This window comes from Motacilla alba, chromosome 6 (genome assembly GCF_015832195.1).
Source record: "Motacilla alba alba isolate MOTALB_02 chromosome 6, Motacilla_alba_V1.0_pri, whole genome shotgun sequence".
In the NCBI taxonomy this organism is placed as follows: Eukaryota; Metazoa; Chordata; class Aves; order Passeriformes; family Motacillidae; genus Motacilla; species Motacilla alba.
The window spans coordinates 11,907,380-11,931,818 of record NC_052021.1 but is presented as its reverse complement, the minus strand read 5'-3'; the positions used below and the strand labels follow the sequence as shown (position 1 = coordinate 11,931,818).

Below are 24,439 nucleotides of genomic sequence, written 5' to 3'. Positions count from 1 at the left end.
CCTGCTGGCATGGATGACATCTCTCCAGCTTGTTGTTCTCAAAATAAAAACACATAAAGATAAAAAGTACAAAGCAGGGGAAAGGTTTCTGAACTAGGTCAGTGAAAATAGATTGCTTGTTAATCGAGAACGTGCAAACTCCCCTTATTGAAGTACATATGTGTAAATGTTCTCCCTCTGTTGTGTAGGGGTCAGGCAGGTCCTTTTTCTTAGAAGTTGTATTGCTATTTGTCTTGAAAGAAAAAGGCAATGTCCTGGATTTAATCCTGGATTGCATTTGTCACCATGGCAAGGGAGGGGAGTGTGAAGATTACAGAATATGGTAGCTGTGTGTCCAAATGATGAACTCTGACTGGGACTTGCTGACAGGACTCCCATTTTGGTCAGTGGCAGCAGAGTGTCCTGTGTCCAAAGGCAGACCATACACTTATTTCTCTCAGACAGTCTGAGCATGTCTTGAGAGGAATTTGCAGCTGGAAGTCTGTCTTTGTTGGCTGAAACCAATAGCAAGAGTTGACTTCTTTGCAAGAGGAAGCTTTTGAATTAGGGGAAATTTGTTAGCTGTGCTTTAGTCCTTAACACCACCTGATCTTGTTTTCTTACTGACAGTTCTGTATTTGAAAAGCAGTTTTGATAAAATAGGGCTCCTGAAAGATTTAGAATGCAAAGTTTAAAACTGTACCTTTTTATTACAAAGCACAGAAACACAGAAGACAAACTACAGCTGAGGATTGTTCACCCTGCATGAATTCTGGAAACACAAGTTTATTAAATGATCAGAAGTGCAACTGTTTATGACAACCACACGGTTACATTCAGCTGTCTTCTGTCTTCACAGTGCTCAGCTGGTATCTGTATAGAGAAGAGTTGATGTGATTATTTTTGGTTATGAGATCAGGATCAATCTTTGTGGATAAATCTCTTTTAAAACATCAATTTTGCTTCTCTGAAATGGGGAATTGTCACTTTGATTCACGAAATCATAGAAGGAAGGTCCAATCTGTAATTCTCAAGCAGTTTGGCAGTTGTTGCAAGATCCATCTGAGTAGTACTTGCTATAGATTGGCTGCAAATGTGCTGATTTCTGTTTTAAATTCACTGCAATGCTTTACTGAAATACTTTTCACTTTACTGGAATAGCCCCTTCCATTGTAGGGGAGTAACTTAGTTGTTAACCTGTTAACTGCCCCTCACAGAAAACCATAAACTTCAATGGATAACAAAGTGGGTGAGGACAGTATCAGTCATGGTTACCAGATCCATACAGCCAACTGCAAGAACCAAAAACAAGCATAAACTCCACTTCTGTCTGCTTCAAGCCCACTTCCATCATGGAAGTGCACTGTAGCTACCTTAAATGAACAAACAGCCCAGCACTGACAAAACTGACTTCATAAACATTTCTGTGGATGCTTATATCTGTCCATAAGTGGTTTATTTTCCACCAAAAATGTCTCACCTTGTTAAATGCACTGTTGATATTTAGGCAGAGGATGAAGAGCATAGAGCATTATAAGAAAGTGAAGTAGAATAAGTGGTCTCATCCAACTAATTTCTGTTGTGGTTTAATTTATTCCAAAAACGTTTATCCAGGAGCATGTTTTGTGTGAGGGGCCTACAGGTCAAAGATGGATTTAGGATATCAAAATGGCAATACCTCCAATTTTGTAAAATTTTGATGCCGTGCCTTATTTTGTCACACACGAAGCTAAAGAATCACAGGATCTTAAATCTGGAAGGGAACCTTGAGATAACTTAGTCTGTCCTGATGTTCTAAGGTGAGTTGCTTCCTTTTCTCCCAGCCCTCTCTTTAGTGGTTGTTGAAATCTGGTTTTCCTAACTGGACCCGCAGTTGGGATCCTGAGGCCCCCAGTTGTGAGGCCTTAGCTACCCTGAGCTGAATTAGTTCATATCTTGAGAGAGAAAATATGGGATACTTAATAATAACATTTGTAACCCTTTTTTCAGCTTAGGTTATACCTGACGAGATACTGACCATCAAAAACGTCTATAAGAGGAGTTCCTGGAACGGTGGGGATATTCAGTGTTGTCTCACTGATGATGTTGAGGAGTGATTTGACTTCTGATTCTAGGTGCTCCACTGTTTTTATTACCTTCTAATGGAAACAAGGGAGACAAATGGAGAAAGGAAGTAGTCAAAGGGTCAAGGGGAAGGAATTGCAGCAGATGTGTTTGCGGAAATGCAAACCTCATGTCCTATAATGCCAACAGCTAATTTAATGTGTAATGCGCATTGCAGGTTTAAACATTTCTTGTGTTCTGCTGGCCTCTAGTGGCATCACCTATTAGCACTTGGTTTTGCAAGAGTTATGTTACAGCACCCCTGTATAAAGAAGAATTTGACTTTTTGGAGCATTGCATTAGTTTGTTTTTAATTCTTTCTCGTTTCTGAGAAATGGAATTTATTAAATGCAATGGAAGAATCTGCATGGACGATGAGAGGAGCTGATGGGGTGGAAAGACGGGGCCTGGGACTAGAGCAGAAGAGAGGTAATGTTCCCATTTGAGAACCACAGCATGAAGTTTGGGAGCTATCCAGCTGAGAATAATTAACAGGTATTTTGTGAGTGCTTAAGACATCTACCCATAAGTCAATGTGAAACTTTACAAATACAGATTCTGAGATTTTTAGATTAAAGGCACAGATTAGAATGTTTAGATTATAAATATTCTAGAAAAGGCTGATATATAAAAAATTGTTAATCAGTTTTTTGGAATTCATCAAGATGATATATTTCTGGTGATAATGGCTTTATGGATAGTTACAAACTATGCCATCTGAGAAGAGTAGTCCAGCCTTTACTAGAATAAAGTCAAGAAGGGACACTGTCTAGAAACATCCTTTTTCTTCAGTCAAAAGGATAGGGCAGAGGTCTGGTAAGTTTCAGGAGCCAGCACAATCCCTCTTACCTCTTCAATAGTATCTAAGCGTTCGTGGAGCATATGTTCATTACACCAGGTTCCTCTTTCCAAACTTCCAGGTACCATACTGACAGGATCAGCAGCAGCTGGAAATAGAGACACAGTTAATTGGCAGAGGGTTGATAGCAGTCCTTGCCTTTCTGGTTTCTGAAGGGGTATTTTGCATGCTACACAGTATTGTTGATGAACCAAATGTAGGAATTGAACTTCTTTTCCAACAACTGCAGCTGTGACCCAGTACTTGCCTTCACACATCATGTTGGTTGGAACAAGGTGTTTTCTCTTGCCACGGGTATTTGTTTTGTGTATGTGTGTTTGTTTTACATAATCTTTTTTTTCCTACACATGTAGGGTGAGTTTATAGGCTGTGACTGTGTAAAACCTAACTGTTGGGAAGATCTGCCTTACACAACAGTTCCTCATAGACTTTCTTCAGAAGCAGCTGGTGCTGTAAAACTTTGAAGACTAGCTAAGCTTGTCCACTTTCCAAATGGATGCTAATGATTCCTCTAAGCCAGAAAAGGTGTCCCAGACAGTCTTACTTTGCAATGGGACGGGAAACAATAAAGATTGTTTTTCTGCTGAGCACATTTGCTGACTTTGCTGTATACGAAGTCACATTTCTCTGTCGCTTATCTGTGTTTACCTCTCAGTACTCGTGAGCTCTTGCTCTTTGAACTTTTCATTCTGCTGGCTGTGCTCCATGAAAGATCAGTAGCTGCTGGTGTCCATGCTTTAGTGGAGCCTATTTGCTTTTCATAACTTCCGTGCAGCATTCAGTAACATTTAAATTTTCAAATGTGTTTGAAATTCAGAGGACTGTAGTGGAATATTTTAAACTGTGCTAAAGTGATAATGTATCTTCCTGCATGTAAAGTTAGGTTTTGCTCTTGTTTGATGCTTGAAGCAGCTATGGTAATGAGGAAGCAGCAGTAACTCATTCTGTCATTGTTTGATTGTAACAAAGACAAAACTGAGCTTGTGTTGTAATGAACAGTAAGACACACAAGAGCAATAACTAATTCTGTCTTCAGTGCTGGTGTGCCAGAGCAGTGGTTTGGAACTGCTGCAGTGCTTCATCTCAAGCCTGTGCCAAGATTTCTGGAGTGTAGATGTCAGGTGATGGCAAACATGTGTCAGTAAGGATCACTGCAGTTTGGGGGCGATGAGAGATATACTCTGAGTTGGAATGGCATCCTTGGAATTGGAGGGTGGAGGATGGAGAGGAGGAGGAATTACAAAGTGACCTGACTTACTGGGCATGATTTAGAAATCGGTTTGGCAGAGATTTGGTTGGGGGGTTTTTTTAGTGCAGTACCAGAAGGTGGTGCTGTTAGGACAGAATCCCAAAGACTTCGTCTACCTGTTTACAGAAGAGTGCTAAAATACAGCAGGTATTTCAACACCAGCTGCTTTGCAGTTGCCGTTTTTTTCCCTCTTTGCTGCTAGTGGTGGTGATTTATGAGCCTTGTTACTGTCATAGTGGTCAAGTGAACCATGCTGTTTCTCAAAATTTTTGCTTCTTTATGTGTCCTTTTTCACTGGAACAGTGTGGAAATGCTGAAATTGTGGTGGCTGATTCTCTAGGCAGGTGTTTGTAGGTGGGGAGGTTAGGTATGATGGATGACTGACAGTTCCTCAAAGCACATGTATACATACTGTGATAGGTACTGTGTACAGCCAGTGTAAGGTTGTTGCATCTCACTGTGAGCTTAGCAAAGCACTGCACAGCTTTGTTTGTGTCTAGAGAATGAGGTAAAGAGGTTGCTATGAGACACAGGACTCAGTAGCTCCCGGTTCCTTGGGGTGGTGGGTTCCTCTCCTGACACGGAGGGAGACAGCTTTCCGTCACTCACAGCTCATTGCTGCGCTACCAGCTCTAATGGACCTACTGAAGGAGGACCAAGTCCTAGTTTGACAGGGCTGTAAGATATCATTCAGAGCCACAGAATTAGTGCAGTGCCTAAAACTTTGACAAACAGGCCAAGCCTGAGTGCCTCAGGAAGCACCTGACAGCTGATGTTAGCAAGGCTAAGGGTTAGTACAAGCAAAAGCGTGTCTAATTGTAGACCACACAGTATGGAGCTGTGAGAGGGCTGAGCTAGGAGAAACCCTCTCAGGACCTGCATGTCCATGTCTTGTAAGTGACTTTCACACCAGAACAGAGCTGCTCAGGCTGTTGCAATTGCCCCTTCACCACCACACCAGTACAGGCTATTTCAGCTGCTGCTGACTGGGACAGTCAGTGTAGATTTCTTCTTTTTTCTGAGTCCTGACTTGAGGCTTTGGCTTCCCAAAACACTCATTGTTATTCTGTTGTTTGGCTTTAGCTCTTAAGCCACAACTTTATCTCTGGGATGGGCTTTTCACAGGATGCATCTGGTCCCTTGTAAATATGACACATACCTGGGTCACTATGGTCAGGCAGTTCAGCCAAAGCAGTAATTTCCGTGTGCTCATAGAGAGCACGTGGAATGTTGCATAGGAGTACTGCCCTTCTCTATTGCAGTTGGTGAAAAGAAAGGGACACAATCTGCCTTTGGCACTGACCTTGCTCCAGCAGCATCTCTACTTCATAGATATGAAGTCACCATGTGACTTTACAGTCACCATGTAAAGGAAGTGAAGAGCATAAGGCTGCAAACTATGTAATCCAAAGACGAATGACTTAGGATACTTCCAGTACTTGCTTTCTGAAGTTATTGAACCAAAGTTTTTAAATGTAAATTGGAATTTATACTTGTCTCGTCTCTATGCATGTGCTTTGAAACAAACTTTGGTAGTAAGTTTTGAAGCTAACCACTTTTAAAAGTGAAGTGTTCTTTGTATTCCATATAAATTACATATTTAAAATGTGTGGGTGTTTGCAACTTCTGACAGCTTAGGCAAGTGTGTAGGAGGCATATTTCAATGTCTTAAATATCTCATTTGAAACTTAATAGATTATTTCATGCAGACACTTGCAACATTTCAATATGGCAGAGAGTACGTTACCTTTCAGTTAATGTCCCATCTGCAAATTTCCACCTGATGTTTCTTGCAAGCGAGATGTTTAGTTAAATTCTTGAAATCCATTCTATTTGATATATAGGCTGGTTATTTTCCATCAAGAACCGGAACTCTCGTGTTCAAGATGAGAAAACGACTCATGCCTTTTTTCCTCTGATTAAGTCCTCTGTGCTACATTGATGGTGCCCATAAATCTGGGTAGTTCTAACCACCCTGGGCTGTGATGCAGTCAGACACCAGCAGGGAAATGGTGAACTGGTTGTTAATAAGGATTTGATTACTAGAAGAACATGCCTAAAATTTGAAAGAAGTAGCACAATGGAGAGTAATATCTATGTATTATGGTCAGCCTGACTGAACAAAACTTGATTTTATGGCAAGGGAGAGAAAGAGCAATGAAGTAAGAATCAAAGCAGCCTCACTAAACAGGTGAAGAGCATAGGCCTTTGATTAAGAATATCCCTCAGTTAGGTTCTTCTGCCTCCTGTACATTTGATATATTCCCCAACCCGCAAGGTGTTGCTTCCCTGTGCTCCCTGATGAAGTTCTCTTCTAGGACTGTCAGGGTTCTTTCTGTCCAGGTGCTGTTAAATGGTTCATTTTGATCATCCAAGTAGCTGTTAATGGGAAGCATCAGAATAAACCTGAGCAGCTGCCCCTCTGCTGTCATTTTCTGTGGTTACTAGGACTGCCAGAACTGAAGTATGTGACCACAGAGATCTGGTAGGTCTTTTAAAGTAACCTTCCTAATGACACATTGCTGGTCTAAATGAAGTTACAGGCTTGATCTAGAAATTGCTGGGTTGGGTTCTTCGGTCTGCATTACAGAGAAGGTCAAGGTGAGTGACCACAATGTTTCCCATTGGTCTGAAAACCTGTAAAATTCTTTGGCCTCATTTTCTGATCAGTGTGGTTTTGAAAGTTGACTGCAAGGTCTTGTTTGCACTCAGTAGGGTGGGAGGGATAAAACAAAGCAGGCCACAAGCCAAGTGGAAGACATGGGAGATGGAAACAGGAACCAGATGGCAAATGAGGAAGCCTGAAAACACGTGACAGAGCAAGGGGAATAAAGGACAACATGACTAACTCTTCAAGAAATCATGCTATGCTCTGTGTTTTTGTTTGCACTGCCTTAGGTTTAGTAGTATCATTTTATTCCTAAAGCATGGAGCATAAGGTGGCCAGACAGCCTTTGATGAGAAAAGGAATGGCAGTAGTAATGATTTATGTTCCAAAGGGAAAAGGTCATGAACTGAAGGATCAAGTTGAAATGATTAATCCACTATCCAGTTTGGGAGGAATGCAACAGATTTCTCAATGGATTTGCTGATCCTTGCTTAAATTATTTTTTCTCTAAAAATCTTTCTTCCACTTGGAAATTTGCATGTAATTTTGAAATGCTAGCTCAAGAAATCACATGGTTTTCAAAAGTGATTGGTGAAGATAACTTCCAGCTGAATTCAGGAAAGATTCAACTGCTTTGAACCTGAACTGATACTAATAACTATCAGTACTAGTACTTTCAGACCATAGACTATGTTAAGCTAAAACTGTGAGTCATATTTAATTTTGGTGGCTGTTCTTCAAGGCATCAAAGTTAGTTTCCAGTAATGTCAGCTCATAATTAATTACATTGGCATCCATGGCTGTGGAAGTACTGAATTAACTTTCTGTGTCACTACCAGTTTCATTATCACCAGTATATCCAAATTCATTTTAAGCTGTCATATGTGACTCAAGCCATATCAAATTTTATTGTTAGGACATCAAAAATAATTGATTTGGATAGCAAGTGTTGTATTGAAAATACTTTTTAGGGCACAGATTCCCTTCAAGTTCTTAGCCACTCAGAAGCATACCTTTAACTGGACATAGAGCATCTTTCTGGCTGTAATCCATAAAACACTAATGCTTAGCTGTGAATTTGACACCTCTGGGTAGTTCTAACCAGGTAGTTCTACCTCTTTTTAGAGTTCAGTCTCTATTTTCTTAAAGATAAGGGAATTATTACCTTTAGTGATTGCAATGAAGACTGCAGGAATTGCAATAAATATATAAAATTCCTTAGCAACTTACACAGTGCCATATGCTTCACACTGGAGACAACTGCATGGGTTTGCTTATATTTGCATGCAAATATATACATAGACATGTAAATATATGCATACACATGTAAATATTTAAATGTACGCACACCTTTACTAGGCTCTAGCTTTTATGGCAGAACGACAAGGCAAATTTCATACAGGCTAAATATGATCTATCAGGCATAGTATATTAGACAGTAAACTGACAGTATAGGAAGATCTGAAATTTAGGAGTTGTGGGAGGATTGGGGTTTTTGGATGTTTTTTGTTTGGCTTTTGTTTGTTTTTGTTTTGTGGTTTTGGGGTTTTGTTTGTTTGTTTTAATTTCAAGAAGGTAAACAGAAAGTTTTTAATGCCTGATTAGGGATTAATCTGTAATCTATGCATTCACTGAATACTTCAACTGCTGCCTAAATGTCAAGTTCTGGAAAATTTTCGAACATGATAAAAAATCCAAGGGATTTCTCTGGTATCCAAGATTTATGATCCTCTGATAAGGGAAACATCCTGAAATAAGCTTCTTCCATGAAATTAGTTATTTTTTAATTAATTTTAGAAGCTGAATAACCGTATCAGAAAGTCAAGTTCCAAAATTGCACACGTGGTTCATATTCTCTTTATCAAGGTGTAGAATATGCTGCTATGAATATTATTTCAGATCCTACATCAGTTAAGATTGTACTTGTTTTAATTCTTTTTTACCTGAAAGAGAAGGAGCAAAGGGGGAATCTCATGGGTTGGGGAATCTGTTAATGAAGGTGGGTCAGGTACCAGCCCATGAGTTCTCACATCTGTGCCCAGTGTTTCCTATCCACCTGTGTATGGGACTTGGTGTCACAGTGTGTTCTGCTCCCACACATCACTTGTGCTTGTGAAATGTGCAAAACCAGAATTGGGACCTCATAGCAATTGTTCCTGACTAGATAGCATATGTTTCTGTGTAATAGTACTTCATGTACAGGCAGCTTTTGCTCTTGTGACCCATGTAATTCTCATTTCATAAGGAGATCCATCTCTCACAGACCCAGCAGAGGAGGCTGAGAGGGAGTGCACAAGACCAGGGATAGTTCATGCTTCCGGTGGGTGGTTTATTTTTAAGGCAGAGAAAAATCTGGGCCCTTGCCATGGCTATGTGCCAGAAGCAAAATTGCTACTTGAAAGACTTTCCTTTTTCTGCTATTTGACCATATCTGTGATTGTAAGAAGCACTTAAGTTTTGTGTATTTTCATTCAAAGGAAGAAGGATAGTAATTAAATGTTCCTGTGAGGGAGCTATTGGCTTGGAGAGTGTTTTCAGCATGCTGGTCTTCTGAACAAGCAGCCAGAGAATATCCTCCTGCACTTGCTTCTGCAATGGAAAATGACTACAGGGAATTGGACTGATAAGAGACACAAGCTATGTAATTAGCAGGTACGTTACTCTAATTCATGCTGTATCCTACAATGATGCTTTGGGCTCCATAAAAGTTTGCCTTTATTATGGATTTATTTTCCTCGTTAGGAGGATTATAGCTAGAAGCTGTATAGGACACACTCATGTTTAGAGAAGGGGAAGCTGTTTAGGAAGAAGAGGAGTTGTGTCTTAGTATCTATAAAGAGACCGAGTTGTGCAGAATTAGCTTAAGGCTGGCTTGAAAATGGAGGATGTGGGACAGAAATAATGGATGCCACCATCAGTTTGAGGATAACCAACTGGTATCAGGGGATAAAGAATTTCTCAGTTGTCTGAGGACATGGCTTTTGGTCTGTATTTAGTAATAGAAACAATGGTCATGGGGAGTGGGTGAGGTGAGTCTGTGACTTATTAGTCAGCTCTGTGATTGTGTAGTTTTCATATGTCTAAGTCATGGCAGTAGAAAGAAGTAAAATGAAATAATATGATTTTAGTTTTTCCCCTAAAATCTAAATGAATCTAAGAACTTGCTTGAAGATCTGTTTTCTCTTGGCAGACAGTTCATGCATTCTGCAGCAACTCAAGAAGTAGAATAGCAGGAGGAGGGCAGATACACGCACGCACATACATACATAGTAGATCCTGACATTCAGGCCCAGGACTTAGATCTGCTTCAGCCAGAGCAGATCAGCTGTATTTATAAATAAAGCCTCATCCTGCAGGTGAACAACAGGAGTCCTATATTTCTAAATTCCTAATTTTTTGGGGGAGTTTGATACTAACTTTTGCTTTACATGTGGAGGTTACGATGTCCCCAAAATTTAAATTCCTTTTAACTAAACATAAGAAAACATAGGGCTTTACAGATGTATAAAATCTCTTTATAAAATGCTTACTTCTGTACTGAACCCTGATCTCCAGATACCTCACAGTCTTAAAAACTACAGTTATTTTGGGGTACACTTTGTTGTTGCAAACTTTATTTCTCCTTCCTTGTTAGAGCTCAAAGGTGGGTTCTGCAATGACTGTAATCCTTTCACTGGAGACAATAATGTTGGTGGGTTTCTATAAGGACAGAAAATACCTATAACATGGAGTATAGGTTAAACCATTATTAATTTGTTAGTAGAAAAATATGAGTCCAAGTCAGGCCTAAAATAAGATATCTATCATAAATTTTTACTGTGGCTTTAATTCTACAATGCAGTGTTTTAATCTCTTAGGGAAAAAAAATGCTTCTTTGTGATAATGCAATCGGCCAATTTGGGGCAGAATCTGGCTGTTCTGAAAGGATTTTTTTTTCATTTTCTGGATAATGGTCTGGCTTATAGATCTCCTTATAGAGCTTTGATATTGCATGTGAATATCAGAGGGTTCAAAAGATCTTGAGAATTCAAAGAATGTCAGGTGAATGAAGAGAAACATTCATACACTTGGTTTACTTTAACCAGTAGAACCGGACGAAACTTGCGCTGTTTGAAAGCAAGTCACGCCGCGGTGTGGAGCCGCAGTGCCTCCGCTGGAAGCTGTCCCTGGTAGGGCGCTCGCTCGGGGTTTGGTGTGCTCTGCTAATGGCCCGTGTCGCGGGGGCAGGTGCTTGTTTACCCAAGAACTCCAGGTCACCTCTCTGCCACTCATAAACATGGAGCAAAATCTTTGCTGTTGGGGTGCCACGCCCCTCAGAACGATTTGCCTGGAAACACGTTGAAATGGGGCAGGTATTGTGCCCCAGGCTACATTGTGAGCAGCACCCCACAAATTAACCCGGCACGGGCAGCAAAGCACTGTAAACTGTGGCAGGAGCACATGGTTGCATCCAGAAGAGCTCCTGTGCCAGCCTCTCCTCCTGAATAATTTGGTGACTGAGCTCTTTGAATATGAGATTGTTTATATTAATGGCTGAATTAAAATGTAAATTCTAGTTTGGCGGAATAATTTTTCAAGAAGAACCCGTGGGAGTTAGGATGGGGGGATCTGCAAGGGAATCAAAAGTCACGTTCTGCAACTCAAGGGTAGCAGAGGTAAAGTGGGGATGGCTTTTTTAAGCCTTCAGTCTGGCAGGGTGCTCCCCTGGCCATGACAGACACAAAATTTCTCATTTTGCATGATGAAAACCATTAAGACAGTAAACATGGTTTGCTGACTGAGTAGCTGCCACCTGGCATGATACAGGGTGCTAGTCTCCTCTGCAGTTATTATTGAAGAGCTATTCTAATTAACTGAATTTTATCTGAGTTTGCGAATTATTTTAGGTTAAAACCCTACTTTTATGGTAATAGACAAAGCTATTTTTTATTTCCTTTTATTTCACATTTATTTTGGTGAAGCTCACAGAACTCAGAAAAGGATAGTGAATTCTTGTGGAGTGAAAACAAGTTAGAGTGCTCTTGCTGTTGCTTTGATATTTTAGTTCATCACTGAGATAAACATCACGAAGCCAGTTAAGTAGGAGGGAGTCAGGGTAAGGAAGAGTGACTAGAACTTGGGGCAGAAGGGACTAAGAGTTTTTTAGGAAATGTTTTGAAAGTAATAGGATCTTACTACCTGCCATGAAATACAACTATTGTCTTGTCAAGAAAGTAGGACCAGAGGGAAAATAAATCTGAGCCTCAGCTAGCAGAAAAGATGTAGTACAAACAGGCTGGGAAGCCAGGTTTGTGGTTACACAGGGACTGTAAACCCTTGAACTAGCCAAACTGAATAGCTTTGTCACACTACAATGTGATTACAGGTTATTCAGTGCTAATCTCTTGTTAATGAAAGTAGAATTCAGATGCAGGCTTATCAGATGTTTTCTGTTTATACTTTGTTCTCCCAAGGCTTTTGGAGAACTCATTATGTACCTCAAAATCTCAGGAATAAGCAATCCAAAACAGAAGAAACAAAATGGTGATGCTGTTGCCAGGAAATTTAAAAAGAAGGCTTTGAATAAAAGAGAATCTTTCTCTAATCACCTTGAACTTCAATCTCATTTCCAAGTGGATTAGTGTGATATTAATACGGCTGCCAGAAGAGTAATTATGGAAATTCAGAATTTGTGTCTGCAGCACCTCAATGTGGTCCTAAATTTCTGAAGGTAGAGTGATACTATCTCCTGTAAGAAGTAAAAAAATCTCCAAATCTATCAAAGCAATGTGCCTACAAGACAGACTTTAAAGTTGCAAAAATGGAATTTTTCCTCTCAAATCAGAGAATTTTGACACATACCTGTGTCACCTTCACATAAAGTCCATAGAGAAATTAAGTAATTATTTGCCTCCACCTCCCACCCCATGCAAAGGCTTTGACCATACTGAGACTAAGCCACAGTTTCTGCTTTGCAAATTCAGAGTCACTTACCTAAAGGATCTTGCTCCTGCAGGACTAGAACAAATGCCAGTGCCCAGAGGAAAAGCATGGTTCCAGCCTGCCCGGGCTCTGCCGTGGCTGTGCTGGAGAGCCCCGCAGCCTCTCTCCCTCCCTCGCTCCCTCCCTCTCTCCCCAGCTTCCTATCGACTCCTCGTCCAGCCCTTCGTGCTGAGGTTTAGCCAGAGTTAGGCGGAAATATGCCCAGCCTGAGCCAAGATTCTTAAGCTGTTCTCTTCTGCTTCCCTCCTTTTAAAAACACCCTTCCAGCTCCATGCACAGCCCAGATATTCAGACAAGCTGGAAGTGGCCCAGGCTCCCCAAAACTGGGTTTTTTTATGCTTGTATTTATTTACACAGATTACAATGGAATTCAATGAAAATCTTTGGATGCTGTAAATATAGCAGTAGGGCAAGGTGAGGAAGGGAGAAAGGAGGAGGAAGGGTGCTGGATGTTTCTTTCCCTACAGAATTTCATCTGGGGCAGACAGGGCATTGGAAAACACAGTATCTTTAGATCTCGTGAGCTTATAGGGCTTTTACCATTGTATATTCTTTTTGAAGAGCGCAGAAACATCTTCCTTGGGCAGTACAATGTGTGGCAGTCTTGTGGGAGGTTACAACTGTCTGTGGTGCTTCATGTTTGGACATTATCATAGGCTCTCCTGAGGAGCCATCTGAGCTCTTCTCAGTTTGGCAGGGTTTGAAATTGGTTGGGCTTGGTAACATCAGACACAAAAATAGCAGTATTCATGGTAGCAATGTGTGTGATTTTTAGTGGGATCTTGGTTCAACATTGTCTTGCAGGTTCTTGAGTATTGACTGGATAAGCATCAGTCTTTGACCCCTCTAGGCTGATGTTAAAACACTTAAGGTGTTTCCTTCCTGATATTATTCCTCGTGTTCATTTGAATTATCTTTTTTCAAACTACTGCAAGAAAAAATGAGAGGGCATCCTACTTAATCCTGAAGGCCATTGTTCAGAATAGACAGTGTTTTAAGCACTGAAAATAAACCCCTGCATACTAGAACAGATTTCCTTGGTCTTTACCACCCCCCCAGCAGTCAAAAAATCAAGTACTTTGAATATCTGAAAATGATCCTGTAGAGATGCTATCTTAGAGTTCAGAGGAATAGTCATCCTCAGTGACTTCCGTAACAAGTTAGGTTGTAAGCTCAGTTGCAAGGCAAAATGGTCTCAGTAACAGAGATTCTGTGACTGGAATTTATCTGATAACTTTGATGAGGCATAGAACAACCTCAATATTTATTAAGCCCTCAGGGTTAGTTTTAATACATTAACATTTTTATGAAATAAAAAATTAAATTAGCTATGAAAATTGGAGTGGCAGTGTTTTTCTGGGTATTCTGGCTTGAATCACGATAGTGTACAGCAATTCTTACAAATTCTTGTTTTGAGAATAAATTTTATTATGCCTGCTGAAAACTTACATAAATCTTAATTTCTTGTTAACAAGTCCTGAGAGGGGAGCTGCAAAAGGTAACAATGAGTCTAGCCTCAGTTTTACGCTGTGTTTCAATAGGAGATGCTGATGTGGTAGGCTGTGATTTTTGAAGTGAGAAGTTATCTGTGTGTTGTCTGTGATTTAAAGAGAGGGAACTGGGGAGCACAAGAAGAATTTTTATGAATAGTTGGCTGCTGTTCTGCTGTTTTCTGAATGTGTTTGTCCTTTGGCTCTGTCTCTTTTTTAAGCAGAATCACCCAAGGCATTCTCTGTATTGCAAAGGGAGCCTGTTCATGGAGGATTTCTGCAAGTGCTCTCTGCCATCCTCTATGCCACACACTAAAAAGCAGTAACATTCATTGAAACAGTTTTCCCTTCAACACACTGTAAAAAATACAGCAATTTCCATTCCAGACCACCTTTGCTGAGGCCACTCACCCTCTTTAAGAGCACATTTCCTTGAGGTTCCTCCTGAATTGCTCTCAGACTCCTGGAACAGTTCAGTCCCTCTAAGGCACTTGCTGCATATTTTTGCATACTGTGTTATGTTTGACTACAGTGAGGTGCTGGTCTGATAGCCATGGAGAACTAAACAAAATAGTGTGGGTTTTCTCTAGTATTATCCTCCAGGGGTTGTTTCTGTAATCAGAGAGTAGATTTTTCCACTGCAAGGAAATGCAGCCAGAAAGAATATTTCTGCCAAGTGGGATTCTGCTTTTCAGAAGGACTACCTGTCCTGAGATTTTTGGTCATCTTGGGTAATTACCTCAGATTGCTTTTGTAATTTATAAATACTCAGAAGGAAGCTGCAGGGTAAGACAACTGGCAACTAAAGTACAGAAAATCTGGGAATGTGGCAATACCCATTAAATTGTAAAGCAGGTTTTTCAGAAGAGACATGTGAGAGCAGAAGAAAGAATATGATGCAAACATATTTGTGTTCTGAGAAGTTAGTCAGTAACTGATTGCCATCAGAGAAAGCATTCTTTAGCACATTCATCTTCAAAATGGCCATATATGAGAACACAATGAGATCATATATGAATGTAGGTTTGCACAAAATCCAGCTGTTGAGATGTTCCCAAGATACTGGCAGCCAAGAAAAGCATACCAGTGAACAGGGATGTGAATTTATGCCAGCAGGCAGTTTGGTGAAAGGGAGAGCAAACATAAGGACTAAGTCTATTTTGGGAGGTGCTTTTTTGTTTGTTTTTGGTACAGTCTTTCTGTATCTCTTTCTTGGACTAGTTAAATGCTTGGCAAAAGCAATACATAACTGCACAGCGATCCCACGGGGTGCACAGGGAGAAGGAATGGACTAAATAAAGGGTATAGGTTGACAGAGGACATATGTGCCATGTGAAAAAATCACATTGCTATTGGGCATGAAATCCTGTAGCATGGGCTGACAAAGGATATAGCTGAGCAAACTCTTGGGAAAAACAGGACCTTATGTGAAACACAGAGAAAATTAAGTGGAGATTACTTCAGGAGACAAAAATATGGTAGGAAAGCAATCCTTGTAGGGAGAGGAAAGTGCCTTACCCTGAAGAGAAGGAAATGAAAGAGTATAATCACCACCCTGGATTTAACACTGGTGGATGATGAAATCTGTGCAAGGTTTGTGTAGTCTGCCTACCTGCCCCTGAGAGAAGATTCATCTCCATTAGATACTGTGAAGATACCTTAGGCTCTTGTCACAGGCTTAACTTCTGTCAGCTGCTCATGACCAGGAGTTCTTGCTACTTGGAGGCTGTTAAATACCTAATGTAAATTGAGACTTGTTACATGATCCGTTTGGAAGGGGTCACTTACTTTCACTCTCTTAATTCATTTGGTTTCTGACTGCTGGGTTGGAGTAGTTGTTGAACAGATGCAGAAACAGAATTTTATTACCTGGAGAGGCTGATGTGTGCAGAGCAGACATGCAGCTTTTGGGCTGCTTCTCAGGGAAGCAGAAGTTTGCTCTGCAACAGTACTTCTGTTTGGTGAGCAGGGCCTCTTGCAGTGGTGATTTCATTAGAATAAAGTAGACATTGCCATTGAAAGCTTGTGATAGTAGAGATTTTTAGCACACATCCCTGGCAGTCTACACAAAGCCTCCATGCCTCTGTCGTTCTCAGCAGCCTCTGTTGGAGTTACAGGTCTTATGGCTGCAGCCTCGAATGAGTGATCACCTTGAATGAGTGTTCACCTTCAGTGTGCCAGTGCAAGCCCCTCTCTGGTCTGTTGCATATCGACTTGTACTCATATTTATTATCTCAGTTTGCCGGGGACATCAAAAAATGTCAAGTTCTCCTACTGTTGTCATAAAGGCATAATTTCTGATGCAGTTAAAAAACCCTTATCACGTGGTTCGTAGAGTGAAGCACTGTGAAGATCAGCTCTGCCTCTGCCCTCCCTGGAGAGGTTAACAAGCCTGTGTGTCATGGAGCAAACAACTCTGATCCAGCCTTCTTCAAAACAATACATTTTGTGCTACGCCTAGAGCCAGCTGTGAGTCAGCTACAGGAATTGACTCTCTGGTGTCATCTTGGTGCCAGCACACTAGGCTGGATTCTGTTTGCCAGTATTAGGTAAGCATCCCATGGCTTCAGGCTGTTTTCAGTCTGTGGCTTCAGCTTCCTGAGCAATGATCCCCAAGGAAACTGAATCAGAGAGCTGAAGGAAAAGGTGGGTCACATGGAATATTAGTGAATTATATTGTTTGTTTTGTATTTTAACAAGTTATGTCCTTTCATTTGACAGATCTCAGGCATTTTATGAAGGCTGGCCATGCCTCAGGAACCCTATGAAATATGATATGCAGTGCACCCACCCATTTTAATGAAAATAAACCTTTATTTTCTTTAAAAGAAACCTTAGAAAGTTGGATTAACTATATTCCCAGCAAAATTAGTGATTCAGGAATAGACTCTTTACTCCCAGTCTTGTATTTCACATATGGTGGCCTGATATTTGCTCTATTTTCTATTGCAGAAGGTTGTGGCCCTTTGCTGTTGTAACTTTATGTGCGCCCATTTGCGTCACATAAAAATGGGAAATAGATCTGTGAGTCTGTGGTGGATAATATTCGGGGAAAATAATACAGGGGAAGTACTTGATTATTCCCAAATTAGAATTACTCAGCTAGTGTCTTTAGCAGATCGGTATTGCAAACCACACCAATTAAATGAGATAATTGCTTGAAACTGAAGCCACAATTTCTTCCATGAAGGACCTGCTACTACCTGAGAAGCTATTAATGTGTTGAGTAGCACCTTGCTGAACACGAGTCATGACAATAGCAAAGGTCTGTTACTTAACACCTGTGTGCCTTTCTCCATTAGGGAAGGCATCAGTCACGTATGTGAAGCCTTTGAATAGAGGTAATGTCATGTGAGTGGAGATACCTAACAAAACAGAGAAACAGCTTGAAATAAATATTATTTTTGTTTGACACTCAGCATGGTCTCCTTTCCTCTTAATTACCACAAGGTCATGGAGACTTGCAAGGGGAAGAATGACTTGCCAGAGAGAGAAGCCAAGCTAATCGTTCTGCTGCCATTTCTCTGAAAATTTACAGTATGTGTATAATTTTAAAGCCAATGCAGTAAAAATCCCTGGTTAAAATTCCTTTTAAAATACGTGTGTGAGTGAATATACAATACTGTAGCAGGATGATAGTAGTTCCTTTGTTATTACAGATCCCTTAGGTCTTTAGCTGCAATTTTTCTTCAAACATGATTCCAATGCATGTTTCCAGCCAGAGAGTGAACAAGAATGTATATGAATTTATTTTCATCCTGCTGCCTGTGTAGTTAATCACATGATGGATCCTGTCCAACAAGATTCCCCAACAGTACAGCTAGTTATTACTGTATGGTACTGATGGCTTCTCACCTCTTTAATTTCAGCTGAAAAAATTGCAGTAAAAGATCACTTAAATACTTTCATAATGCCACTCCTTAACAGGAGAATGTGTGGTAGTTGCCATAGGGCAATAGTGTAACTGTAAGAAGGAAGAGAAGGGCCCATGGAAAGATTTCTACTAGAAGTTGATTCAAGGCATGAAAAATCTTGTGAGCATATGAACAAATGAACAGATTAGCACACTCCACAAACTCTAGAGGCACAACATTAATTCCAATTGTTGGAAAACAGATGTGAACTCGACTATTGTCCTCCACCCCTTTTCTAAATTTTTTTCTAATGAGTTTGTTAAAGTGCAATTGGTTCCATATGTATTTCATAGGAGGGAGCCTGATGGTTGCTACACTTGATATTAGTTTGCTGTGTTTAGTTAGTGTTAAGGATGAAAGAAGTAAGAGCAAGAATTATCACCTGAAACAGCATCCATGTAGGAAATTGGCATAGCATGGACGCTGTTTCCAATGTCAGTTTTTAGGACAGCCTTCCTTGCCTTGGCTGAAAGATGGCTCAAAGTTAAAAGATGTACTACAGTATTCTGTCCAGATGCACTAAAATGCTTTAGATTATCTATCCCAAATTTTCTTGAATTCATACCCACCCACTGGAACTCTTCGTAAGAATAACAGAACTATTATGTCTTAATGCGATATTAATCTATGTCATTCTGTAATTTTTATTTCCGTGAGTGCTATCTGTTTTTAGCTTTTTGCATACTGCTTTTTGCTATCTACAGAATAATGAAGGTATGACTTCCACAGTGGTGACTCTCCAACGTCTCTTCTCATTAGCGCTGAGAAAAGAGGAAATACAAGATTAGAGGATAAAAAAGTCGAAGGGAAATGGAGGGCTCGTTGCATGTGTTCGATGAATAAGAAGCATCAAAGGTGAGGACAGGAGTCACTTGAATCATCAGGATACTATAAATAATTCTGAAGTAATCTCTTGATCATTAAAAAAGTGCATTAGGAGAAGCTTATGGGGCAAACGCCTATGGTTTGAATTTAGAAGAAATTCTAGCAGTCCAGGGTGCACAAAGTGTTCTGCTGGGGCCGCTGGGAGGGACTTGATTGCCCAGCTTTGATGGGATTGCTGGAAGGGGAGCGTGGGAGCAGGAGGCGAGGCGAGGTGGGGGCAGCAGCCCGGCAGAAGGGCAGGGGAAGGGCCGTGGGGAGCGGGCTGGCAAATACGTGTGAATGGCCCCTGGCAGCTGGGGAGCTGCCCCTCAGGTGGCACTGAGGTGACCTATTTCTGGCCACCAGGTTACCCGGGGGCCCCTTCCTCTGCTGCCCCATCTTTGGCTCCGGCGGCTGCTTCTCCCTCGTCCTCCCGCAGCAGCTCAGGTGAGCTGATCTCCGGCACAGCCTGAGCTGCAGCCGAGAGTTCAGTGTTAATTAGACTCAGCGGGAGGGCAGGGAGGGGGATTTGGATCCGCGAGTGTCTCGGCCAAGGTCACAGCCCCGACTGTTGGTGCCTGACCTTGGGCGCGCTGGGGCCGCAGGGGAGCAGAGCTCGGTCCGTGCCCGCGCTGCGGGGGCTGGGGAGCGGCACCCGGCCAGCACCGACCCGCGCTCGGCAGAAACGCCGCCTGTTCTTCTCCGTGCTGGGTCAGACATCCTCCGAGGCATTTTAAAAGCATCGTGTAGTGGCTATGTACGGGCTGTGGCAAATCAGAATCCCTTTGGGAGATAAGTTTGTTAAAACCCCCCAGTGTTAATTGTGTTTCAGCTCACGTTCGCTCTCCATTTGAATGCCTGATGATCTCCGTTAGTGAGAAAAAATTATTGCAATAGTACTTTGAAATTATATGGTGCCACTCTGATGGCCTAGTGTGTCTGGAAAAGCAGAAGTGAAACAGCTGATCACGGTTGCTGCTCTCTGCACAGAAAATCAAATGTGTATTTTCAGTGATTCCCTGTGTGGGCTTCAGCCAGGGCACTTCCACTCTGTGTGAACACAACTGCATGACCAGTGCTTTAGACCCACGTGGGCAAAAACCCTGGAGCCAGTGATAGCATAAGGGATCTCAAAGATAACTAGATACAGTCTTTGTTCATTAATACAGTTTTGTGAGGGAGCTTAGAATGGACTGCTGGGTACTTTCATGCATCTGCAATGCTAATCTGCTGCCTCTGCATGTATTATAAATGTTATCCTACCACTTGAAACTGAGATAAGCAGGATGTTACAGTTAAATATCTCAAATAGCAGCACAAAATATTTTGCTGGTTCTTATCAGTTTTTTAGTCTCAGTAGAAGAGAATGTACATTTTTTTTGTTACAGCAAGGCACAAGCTTTGTGCCGCCAGTTTTTCCTCATCGAATGCTATTGGTTCAGCATCTTAGTACTAGCCCTCTTATGGATATAGATACTATTTTGAGGAGATAATTTTTGGACTCTAATGTAAACTTTTGCTCTTTGCCTTGAGAAATATCTCATCCTTTCTGCAAAATATTTACATAAAACAGATACAGTCTGTCCCACACTAACAGATACCGTCTGTACCATAACTTTAGATAAAGCACATCCAGGCTTCTCTGTTGCCTCTTGCTCCAGTAAATATGTTCTTTGAATTGATGCCTGCCCTTTCTTTTAGGCTCTGTGAAATACAGCTTGAGGAAACTAATTCTGTTTCCACTGATTTGAATCTACCTTGTCAGCTTTTTCTGAGATCCCTAAAGGTGGTAAATGGGAATGTGACATTTTACTGTTGTGGGTCAGCTGCTGACAAACATAAACAAATAAAAATATAAACACTGGGGGCTGAAACTTCGGTCTGCTCTATGAATATTGATTTATGAAGAGTCTGAGATGGGAGTTAAATTAGTATCTTTAATTAGAAGGAAATGGGAAACTTTTTGGTGCCTATTTTTTCTTTTTTTCCTTCTTTCTAGTTCATTTTTTTTTAAGTTGGCAATTCTTTATGAATTGCCCATATTTTTTTATCCATACTGATTATCACAGTGGTTTACCACCACATTTGCATCAATATGTTGCATAATCCTCAATTATAATTTTGGTTTTCTGAGTTGCTATTCTCTGAGAAACTTTTATTGTTTTTCTTGGCTTAACTGCAGACTGTCTCCACCCTCTTTCCTTCTGCAAGTGATCAAATTCTGTAAAGAATTCTCTGCTTTGGATAGACTATCAATTCCCACCCATGCTGTTCTCACTGAGGTTGGAAATGTTATTAATTTTATTTAGTGTAGGGAAAAGCTTGGCTAACCCTTCAAAACAATCTTTCAAGTCTTGTAATTCAATAAAGTCCTTATTTACAATGACCATAGCTATTTTTCTCAGTGCTGTCCAAACTGAGTTCTCTCTGGTTACAAGAGAATGAAGCATTGTTTTCCATTCTGACAGCAAAATGGTTCTATTTTATTTTTTAGTTCAGGAAAAGTGCAGCATAACCTTGTTTAAAAGGTTTTCTAGAAAAAGGAGCAGCTGTTACTCTCCACATTATGCTATTTTTAATGGGTTTTGCACCAGGGACTGAGGGAGGAAGGCTGGCAGTTATATATGACCTGGTGAGTGTAAAACTGTTATTCTGGGACTTGGATTTTCCAATTCTTTCCAGGGCTAATCATTGCTTTTTCTTACACACCAGCACACAAGCACTGTATTCCAGTTCTCTCTGTTGATTTAACTGCGTGGTTTATTTTTTTCTTTGGACTCAAAATTATCTAAGTACAAGATAATATTTGATTATGATGTGGATAAAACCACTTCCCAAAAACTGCCATTTCAGATGTACACAGTGCCTCTGACCAAGTCTGCTTTTACTGAGGTCTCAGCCTAAAGCTGGGCAGGTATGAACGATGGTTTCTTTGCACAAACACACAAAGTGTGAGTGGTGGCAGCATGGAAGTTGTAAACGAAACCTTCGGAAAGATATACACCACTGAGGCATTGGCTTCCTTCCCTTAGGACCCACCAAAGAGCAGCTAGGAAGGAAGAAACTCTAGATTTGAAAAGAACTATCATCTGGGGTGACCTGTAACTTAGTATCCTTGACAGCTTCATGGCAATTGTGTTAGATATCGCTTGACTGTACCAGCACTGCAATTGTATCTTACTTATCCTTTCCTTCCACCCATATAAAAGAAAAAGTCAAAGTTGAAAGCTAGTTTTTCCTTCCTGTGGTAGTTGTGGTATGTTTTAAAGCACTGTGAACAGGTTTGGAAGTGGCAAGGGCTTTGAAAGAATGTTTGACATGGGCTGAAATCTGCAGCAGAAATTCCCAAAGATCCTTTTTCTATAGCTGGCTGCTTGTTTGGGAGTGTTTTACAAAGATAGCAATTCAATGCTTCTTGTACTTCTGTCATGCAACAGCTTGATTAATTTTTTTCCAGCTTCTTGACCAAATGGTCCCAGCAGTCCGTTCACTCATGCAGTGTGGTCTACAAGTGTCAGTCACAGAGCAGAGCCTTGTTTGTGAGGAACTGAATTCATGTCTAGACTTGAGCGCATCGGTCTGCACCCCCAGATACCCAAGAGCCAAAGGAATTGCCATTTTTACTGCTATAAAGTTCTATTTCCTGCCCACCATTGCAGCTCAGTTGTGTTGTGAACAGAGTAGTAACTCCCCTTGCCTTCCCCCTGCACATCAAGGCACCAGTGAAGTTGGCCTGAACATAACTTGGCTGCAGGGCTGCAAGTGCTGGCAGCAGCTGAGTGCATTTTTTCCTCATCTCCCCTGGCAGCAGCGTGCTGCTGGGCTGTGGCCACTTGTAGCACATGGCACCACCACAACCTGCACATCCACCACCGGGAAAAGAAAGAATAAAAGGGGTCTGTGTGTGAGAAATTGGAAAAAAATGTTGAATCTGGAGCTTCATCAGTACCGATGAAGGCAAGAGAACATGGGCCTGTATGCCACGCCAGTGTAGGGAAGGCTCCACCAGCACAGCTCAGACTTTCCAGAGCTCCCAGGAGACTATTTGAGCATTTATTCTGACTCTCCCATATAAATCTGATTCTAGAATTTCTCATGATATCCTGTGGGGAGAGTTAGGTCACAGCTTGGGTTAGATTTCATGACATGTCTGTTCTCTGTCTTAGAGATTAAGATCTTGTATGCTCTCAGTAGAAAGCAGAAGGTACTGAGGGCCCACTCATATCTGGAAATAGATACCTGGTTCACCTCCAGGCACTCTGGAGACTGCACTCCATCAGGAATATATTTGAGAGGAGAGGTACCATCAAAGGACCTCTGCCCCATCCCCACTGCACAGCCCTTCTGTATCTGGAACTGTGACTCTGCCTTTGCTAGTGCTCTCTCAGGGCAAAGAAAGACAGATTTAGAGGGAGTTGATATATATATGTGTGTATATATATATATATATATATATATATGTATGTATGTATGTATATACACACACACATGTATTTCTATATAAATCAATAGATATAACAGATATCTATATAGATATAGCTAACTTGCTACAGTCCTTCCCCTAGATGATGTTTTCTGTTCTTTATGATCTAGATACCTGTATTTTTCCTGTTGCAGGGACTTGTGCCAAGAGAAGACCCACACAAACTGAGCTGTCTCCTCTGTGCCTCAGTCATGAGGAGCCATGTCCCTTGGTGCTGCCATAAAGGATCCCTGCAGACTCAGCCACCCCAAACCTGGCATCCCTTTGCTGCTGCTCTGCCTGCCACAGCCCTGCAGCCGGTGGGGATCATGTTCCACAGCTGAGCAATAAGTAACTAAAGCTTCAAGTGTCCTGCTAACAGAGTGTCACCCAAGCATAATCCAGGCCCTGACTCAAATTGACAAGGACAGGTTGGGCTCTGAAATAATCTCTTTAAATAGCAGCAGCCATCTTTTTCAAAGGCACTTCCCCCCCAGCCAGCCCCGAGAGCTGCTTACAGCACATTGCCTGCTATTTCCCACCCTGGCAGTGCAGGGCTGACACTTCTCACAGGCAAGTGTGTCTCCTGCCAGCAGTCTCCCAGCTTTGCTTTGCACCAGGAGTTACAATGAATTTTGCAGCACAATTTATCTACTTCAGGGTCTTAAAAAACAGAAGTCCCAGGGACCGCTACAGGGAAGACGAAGACTACGATCCTTTCTGGCAAAGGTTGGAGAATATCGCTGTCTGACTTAGAGCTAGAGTTCTCTTTTATCCCCCTCAGGGGTCATGGTCAGCCCTCGGGGTCCCCCCAGGGCCAGCCCTACGGACATGACAACCCCTGGACCCCTCCTGCCTCCTTATGGTGTCGTAGTTGGAGTTTTGCTTCGCCTCGTTGTTTATTTAGTTGCTGTGCTCTATAGGTAATG

At 41.4% G+C, this 24,439-nt stretch overlaps 2 protein-coding genes across 3 annotated transcripts in view; one reads left to right on the top strand and one right to left on the bottom strand.

Annotated features, from left to right (window-relative positions):
* Nucleotides 1-669: 669 nt before the first annotated feature.
* PLAC9 (placenta associated 9) lies at nt 670-12,926 on the bottom strand. The gene is made up of 4 exons (XM_038140054.1): nt 12,772-12,926; nt 2,932-3,029; nt 1,997-2,117; nt 670-852 (listed from the first exon to the last, which is right to left on the bottom strand). The coding sequence occupies exons 1-4, from the start codon at nt 12,827-12,829 to the stop codon at nt 842-844; spliced, it is 288 nt and encodes a 95-aa protein (XP_037995982.1). The 5' UTR covers nt 12,830-12,926; the 3' UTR covers nt 670-841.
* Nucleotides 12,927-24,066: 11,140 nt separating this feature from the next.
* Nucleotides 24,067-24,439, top strand: part of LOC119702285 (putative threonine dehydratase) — a 33,133-nt gene continuing 32,760 nt past the window's right edge. For both annotated transcript variants that reach the window (XM_038140049.1, XM_038140048.1), the window contains exon 1: nt 24,067-24,433. In XM_038140049.1, coding sequence (XP_037995977.1) covers nt 24,300-24,433 — 134 coding nt within the window. In that variant the 5' untranslated portion in view covers nt 24,067-24,299. The remainder of the gene's footprint in view (nt 24,434-24,439) is intronic.